Source organism: Lactuca saligna, chromosome 4 (genome assembly GCF_052625555.1).
Source record: "Lactuca saligna cultivar CGN05327 chromosome 4, ASM5262555v1, whole genome shotgun sequence".
NCBI lineage: Eukaryota > Viridiplantae > Streptophyta > Magnoliopsida > Asterales > Asteraceae > Lactuca > Lactuca saligna.
In genome coordinates this window covers 4,715,273-4,723,148 of record NC_136420.1, presented here as the reverse complement: position 1 = coordinate 4,723,148, position 7,876 = coordinate 4,715,273, and the positions used below count along the sequence as shown (strand labels likewise).

General features: G+C 34.1%; 1 protein-coding gene and 1 pseudogene across 1 annotated transcript; one reads left to right on the top strand and one right to left on the bottom strand.

Moving 5' to 3' along the window:
* Positions 1–2,239: 2,239 nt before the first annotated feature.
* On the bottom strand, positions 2,240–3,867 carry LOC145041092 (Transducin/WD40 repeat-like superfamily protein). The gene has a single exon (XM_078989017.1). It carries the CDS (start codon positions 3,785–3,787, stop codon positions 2,429–2,431), a length of 1,359 nt encoding a protein of 452 aa, XP_078845143.1. The 5' UTR covers positions 3,788–3,867; the 3' UTR covers positions 2,240–2,428.
* Positions 3,868–5,253: 1,386 nt separating this feature from the next.
* Positions 5,254–7,038, top strand: LOC145039227 (pectinesterase pseudogene; annotated as a pseudogene).
* The last annotated feature ends 838 nt before the right edge of the window (positions 7,039–7,876 follow it).

The following is a 7,876-nucleotide window of genomic DNA, read 5'->3' as shown; positions in this document are numbered from 1 at the left end:
TCAGAAAAAAATATATACCATATGAACTATTTTTATAGTTTTGTTTTATTTTTATTTTTTTTTTATATAAAAACTGTTATGATTTAAAAATATTCTAAAAAAAAATTACTGATGACAAGTGAAAACATATTAGTATTTATATATGATTTTAACAAATATTTGGTTTAAACATAAATTTGAGTTTTGATATATTAGTAGTAATGACCGATAGTGTGGTATCAAATTCAATATTGATGTTTTTGAAAAGAAAAAAAATATTCATCCTCGAAAAAAATAACAAATGAGTTGTGAAATAAATAATACCAAATGAAAATTTTTATTTATTTTTAAGCTTAAAATATTATGTTTTTATATAATAACTTATAGTTTTATATAATTTATTTTATATAAATAATCGACACAAAATATTAAAGGTTTATAATTAAAATTGAAGGGTTTTGACAAAATTAATATCAAGATATTACATGATGATATTATTCATTTAATTGATTAAATATAATTATAAATTATTAAATATAATTTAATTGTTTCGGTTCCCATTTGATAATTTCCTAATATTTTATGGTCTCATATCCCTACCATTTCATATAACATTATTTAGTCAAAGAACATGCAATTTATGATACCACTCGAATAAATTCTAACTACAGTCTAAAAGTCTAATACACGATTTCATGATTGATGGTTGACCATACATATAAAACCCTACTAGCACATGACAGTAAAATACAACTATACTCAAAGTTGCTTTAAAATAAAGAAAATTTTAATTTTAATTTGTGTATAAGCATAACAAACTTAAATGTAATAATTTTAGTAGTAGTAATGTATATGCATGACAAACTTAAATATAATTAACATTAGAAAAGAAATTAGGAAACATAATCTGAACTACAAAGTTTAGGAACAGGGGAACACGAACATATAAAAAGTTTGTAATCAAATAACATAAGTTTAGTCATAAAAGGTATATAATAATTTTATGCATAGTCATGTATCTTTAAATGTTCAAAACTATGTATGTACTATAGTTTGCTAATTAACTGATTAAGTGTGTATACGTATTATTCCACACAGTGTTGACTAATTTGAGTTGAATACAAAGAAATAATAATAAACCTGTTATAATATTATTTAAATGACATATATGTTTATTTATACTTTTGGAAATCCAGGCTTTTAGATTTGAAAATATAACCCTAAAAAGCAAATGGGAAATCTTTAAGGTTTGTTGACTTATGAAAGATGTTCCACATGACAAGTTGCTCAATTTATGTGTTGAAGTGTGTGTATTTATTTAATTCCATTATTTGTGGCTTTTATACCAATATCATACAATTATATTATGCTACATTTGTCTCATTCTTTATGATCTTTTGCCAAAACAATTTGAATTTATATTTAAACCGGAATAATAATAATGATATCCGCATCCGTTAGTATGGGATATAATATTTACTAACTATCAAGCTAATATATCTAAAAGCCAGTCATTAAAATATGTCAAAATCCGTGGTTAGGTTGTCAAATTAAATAAACATCATGAAGTATATATGATTATTACGTACTTACTTAGAATTTTAAATCTGAAAACATTATAGTATGCTACATTTGTCCCATTCTTGCGTATGGTTTGAAACTTTGAATCTTGTTTTTGGATCTCAAATGAAAGTAAAAATCAAACACAAAGGACAAAAAGGTAATTTACTTAATAATTATTGTACAATGTACAATAAGCATAACTAGTTGTACCAGCTTATAACATGAACAATGTTTATTGTAATGGACAATAAGTCCAAAATTTGATAGTTGTTATCAAGGAGATATATAACTTAGAAAATCACGTAACATTATATTAAATCCATGCAAGGTGTAGACTACTATACGAGTTTGAGTGCACTCTACATATCATATCCTACACACATAATTATTTCCGCTCCTCCAATCACTTCGTGATTAGTTAATTAATTAATCAAAATCTAAATTATCATTTTTATAGATTTATTGCTCATAATCCCATGTCATATTCATGCACTTCGGTCTAATTTAGTATATAATATAATATAATGTTTATGTATACATGTATGTACATGTTTGAAATATGTATGTATATTGTTGTGACATTTAAAGCCTAGCAAAATCACTCGAAAATTGGGTATTCAAACAAGAACAAAGGTAACATGGAATCACGTGATATGTAATCAACTCTTGTCAATTTCACCCAAAACAAAACCTTAAATACAAATTAAACAATTCATTAATTGGTAACATAAAAAATAATCACCAATTATGTACATCTCATCCACTTTTCAGTTCTTCGTTCTACATGTAAATAACTAAATTAATCCAAAACAATTCTCAAACTTTTTTGTATTTGAATTTCACACAATGATAATATCTCATAACCAAAACGAACACGGTTTTATGATCATAGTCTGAGTTTAGATAGATGACTTGACATCGGACTTGCAATATTCGAGACCTCAACCTTCCATACCTTAATTTCACCCGCAAAACTTCCGCTAAATACTTTTACGGTTGATACAGGTACAGATTCTTCTGAAGAATCTGTATCCGCCACCAGCGATCGGACGGGCTCTGTATAGCCGTCCAATACGGTCAAACAACAAAACTTCCCATGGGACCCACGTTGCCAAATCCTAACCGTTCGATCAGCGGACCCACTGAATAATAAATTTGAGACGTTGATGAGACAAAGTATTGCTTTACTGTGGCCCCGCAACGCTCCGGTCACCGCCATATGGTTTGCACTGTCCTCCTTTTCCCACACCAAGATTGAACGGTCACAGGCGCCTGAAAACAGCACTGATCCGACGTCGTTTAGAGCAAGTGCGTTGACAGCTGACTTGTGCTTCTCCAACGTGGCCATGAGTCCATGTTTGTTCTCGCCAAACAGTTTCCCCCATACTTTAATCCGGCGATCGGCGGATCCGGTGTAAATAGTGCCGTCTGTTGCCACCACGACGGCGTTGATTGCGTCGTCGTGTGCTTTGATACTCTCCACACATCGGAAGTTTGACGTTTTCCAGATTTTTAAGTATTTATCCCATGAAACCGAACACATTAGCTGATTATCTATCATCGCTAGTCCAGTGACGGCGTCGTGGTGTTCGATCCATAACCGCCGTCTATGACGACGGACATTCACGTAATTTTTATTTAAAATCGATCTCAGCAACCGATCCTCCATCGTCGGCAGCGTCGCGGCGTGTTTGTGACGTTTGCTTTCTGTTAATTTCCATACTCGGATCTTACTATCTTGATGAGCAGTAAAAACTTTCCCGTTGTGAAACGCAACAGATTTAACTGAACCAGACGAAGAGTCGTTGACGCTGAAGACATCCAGTAGCGCGAAAGATGTCGTATCGAATACGTGAATGAGGTTGCCGGAGGCGGCGTAGAGGAGGTGGTTATGGACGGCAAGGTAGTTGACTCGTCCGGGTGGGGAGGGTTTGAGGGAGGTTAGGTAGCCATGGGAGACGGCGAGGTTGAGAGTATCAGGGGAGAGTTTCTGGAGGGAAGGGACGGAGGGTAGAGTTTGAAGAGAGAGGTTGCTGTGGAGGCTGCTACTGTAACTGTAACTTGTGTCGAGTGATGGACTGGTGGCTGTGTTGGTAGTATCGGAGATGCTACTGCTTGTGTCGGAGAATAGGAGTTTACCTGGCGGTGCTCCATACTTTTGTCGATGTGTTATGGTGGTCGTGTCGTCGTCAGTAGCTGTGCAGATGGTGGCGGAGCAGGTGGAAAGAAATGAACGTAATTTCATGTCGCCGCCGGCCGGAGGAGATAGAGGGTGTTTCGAAAAGAATGGTGTTGATGAAGATGAAATGAACTAACCAAAGGAAACGATATATAGAGCATGGATAATCTCACAAACGCGAATATATTCTTTTTCTATCTTTTGTACTTCTGCTATTTTTATTTTGTTATTTTTTTTAGAAAATTACAAAAACTGAATTATTATTCCTACATTTAAACAATTACTGTCAATATTTTTATTTTATATTGATTAAGCTATGTACATTTAGACATAAATAATTGTCTTTGAACTTATGTGTACTTAAGTTGTTGGTTTAAATATATATAAATATTCTTAAGATTATATGCATGAGAATTTAGATATTTGATTGCTGCAGTTCTTATTGGCATAATTAAATGAAAAAAGAGGCGTAAATATCTGAATTTTGTCTATCTTGTTCTGAAGATATTTATAGGGAAATTATTATTTATTTAACCTGATTAGGTGAAACATACGATATGCATGTTTTACAAACTCCAACTAATAGAAAAAGGTTGCTTGATCAATATATATACAGTGGACTAGTATAAGTTCAGTTATTATGCTACGTACCTATAATTAAGAATTAAAAACTTTTATTTTATCCTTTCATTTGTTTTGCAATTTGGTGAACATACCTAGCTATTAGTATTTTCCGTTTCATTCTTTATGTTGGTGCCCATCAATAACGAATATGATTCCGTATAAAAATATCGATATAAAAGACACAAATCAAATAAGTTGATGATTAGCATTTAACGAGTAGTTCCAAAATTAGTAATCTTCATATATAACCCGAATCTAAGAGGAAAAAATGTAAAATTTTGTTACTAATTTTAATTAGTTAGTTAAAACAATCATATATATATATATATATATATATATATATATATATATATATATATATATATATATATATTCCAATGGATGCAAGTGAAACTAATAATAAAATATATATATATATATATATATATATATATATATATATATATATATATATATATATATATATATATATTCCAATGGATGCAAGTGAAACTAATAATAAAATGGAAAAGAAGTGGCCTCGAAATGGTATATGGAAGAGCATAAAAAGGGGAGATGCTTAAGGGTTGATGGAAAACTAAAGAGAAGGACGGCCTTTGCTAATTTTAGGAAGAGTTGCAATATACATTCAATGTTTTTAGGAAAAGTAGCAAAATACATAAGATTTATCCTCTCTAGCACATGCTTCATTCGTTTGAAATAAATAAATTTGACAGGAGAAAAGGATACAAATAGAGGGAAAAAAAAAAAGAGAGAGAATAGAAGTGAAGCTCAATCTCCGTCTCCATCTCCAATAAGTTTGCTTGTTCCATTGATGCATGCGGAACAAGCAAATCTTTTTGGTTATTGTTTGTCCCCAATACTAATAATAATATAAGTAAGAGGATATATTAATATTTGAATTGAAGATGGCTAATCATTTAGTACAAGCCGTGTTATCATTAGGGTTCTCGATTGTTGTTATTCTTTGTATCGTGGCTTTGGTGGCTAGAAATGGATATTTGGAGGATGATGAGCTGATAAACACCAAGGCAGTCTGCATCATCTGTAAACCAACAGAGTACAAAGACGCATGCAAAAAGGCATTAAGCGAGGTGTCCAAGAACTCGTCGTCCACCAAGAAGGATTACATATTTGCTAGCTTCCATAGCATCCAAAAGGGGCTTGATAAGGCTTCTGAATACGCCAAGTCTGGTGGCTCGGAACTTAAGAACTGTGAGAAACTATTAGGTGACGCCTCGGAAGCATTGAATCAGGTTCTTAATGTGGCAACGAAGAGCAAAATAGCGACTTTGGGAGAGCAGGCCGACCCCATGCTTGTTTGGCTCACGGCTATCCGTGCATACCAAACCACATGTGTCGATGAGATCAACGACGAAACTCTCAGAAAGGAAATGAAACAGGAGTTAGACGATGCCAACAAACACACCTTTAATACGCAAAAGATCGTCTACTATATCTCTGATATCCTCATGGAGTTTGGGGTTGACATGGGTAATTTCCATTACGCAGGACACCGCAGGCTTCTTGATCTTGATGAGGAGGATGAGGGTCCAGTTCGGTTTTCTGCTGCCGACCGTACCCTTCTCGGTGGTGGTGGCGACGACGAGGACGAGGATGATGAAGAAGAAGACAAAGACAAAGGCCATGGGATGTTTAAAAAATACACAAGCCAAGACTACTTCAAGACTCCCGAACCTGAAAAACTTAAAAAGCTTAAAAAGGGATCAACCTTGACACCCGATGTGGTGGTGGCTCAAGATGGTAGCGGCGATTTCAAGACCATCAAACAGGCCCTTGATGGGTATCCTTCAAATCACAAAGGAAGATATTTCATATACGTCAAGGCTGGTACTTATAAGGAGGGTCAGATCGTTGTGAAAAAGAACCAATGCAATGTTTATATGTATGGCGATGGTCGTGACAAGACCATCATCACCGGTGACAAGAGCCAAGAAAAAGGACAGACCGGGGCCACCCAGACCGCAACTTTTGTTGCGGAAGGCGAACGGTTCATGGCAAGAGGTATAGGATTTAGAAACACGGCCGGTCCAGAAGGGAACCAAGCGGTGGCATTCCGATCCCAAGCCCCGAATACTATCATGGTGGATTGTAGCTTTGAAGGTTACCAAAACACTATATACTATCATGCCCACGACCAGTTCTACAAGAATTGTTCCATCTATGGAACTGTGGACTTTATCACTGGAAGCGGGAGGGCTTTCTTCCAAGATTGTGAGATCTATATTAGGAAACCAGAAAATGGCCAAAGCTGTTATATTACAGCAGACGGAAAAATGAAACATGTAGAAGCTGCAGGTGTAGTGCTTCAGAAGTGTAAGATCAAAGCAGACAAAGAACTAGATTCGGCCAAGGGAGAAACCAAGAGCTACCTCGGTCGTCCATGGAAGCCAGATGCTACAGCGGTGGTGATGCAATGCAACATCGGCGATCTCATTCAACCACAAGGATGGAGCACATGGCTTGAAACAAAGAATCACAAGACGTGCATGTTCAGAGAGTTTTACAACAAGGGACCTGGCTCTGACACCGATGATAGGGTCAAATGGAAAGGATTTAAGGTCATCAAAGATAAGAAATATGCTGGCTATTTTACTCCTGATCCCTTTATGGATGCAAAATCTTGGGTGCGTAACGCTGGTATTCCTGTCAAAGCAGGATTTAAATATTAATTTAATTCATTCATTCATTAATGTTTTTACTTTTTATTACCATCAGTTTTATAATTATATACATCTATACATAGGTAGAGTTTAATATCATATTTTACCCTTTCATTTCATGTAATATTATACTTATATACATATTTACTCATTTTGCCCATAATAGCTTAAAGTTAGTGGATATTTTATATACTGATAAAAATCCTTTGAATTGTAATGCATTATTGATGATCATACTCTATGTTATCATGTTAAAAATTGTGATCCGATGTATTTTTGTCGTTGTATTAGAAAAATCTTTGGTTGATTATTTGTATTATTGGATTATTAGCTAAAAAGGTATAAAGATATCTTTGCAAATGTTAGGTGTTACAAATCTGCACGTTCTCTCATTGGCTACAGATAAAAATATTACTACATACAACCTATTTCATTTTGACATGTCATTAGTTGGACTTTGAGCATAACGTCCCAATAAGTGGTTATTCATCGTCAACCTGTGAAAGCCGAAAGCTACATCGAATTTTGAACCTTGCTTATTTCCATATGCATAAAGTTCATAATGTATGTCTTGATCTTCCATCATTATTAATATTTTTTTTGAAGGACAAATAATTATTTTATCACCACATTGAACTCATTACCATCTAGTTAGTTGTTAGTTTAGAACATTCATGCTAGTGAAGTGGACTAACCTAACTTTCTTGATATTTTAGGTGAGATATATTGTCAAGTTTCTTTGTCCTATTTACGTTGTCTATTCTGACATTCATCCACTTCAAGGTATTTTAACTAAAATCAAATGCAGTGTTTGTTTATATGCAAAGTTGTGGCTCTAAATCTTCAC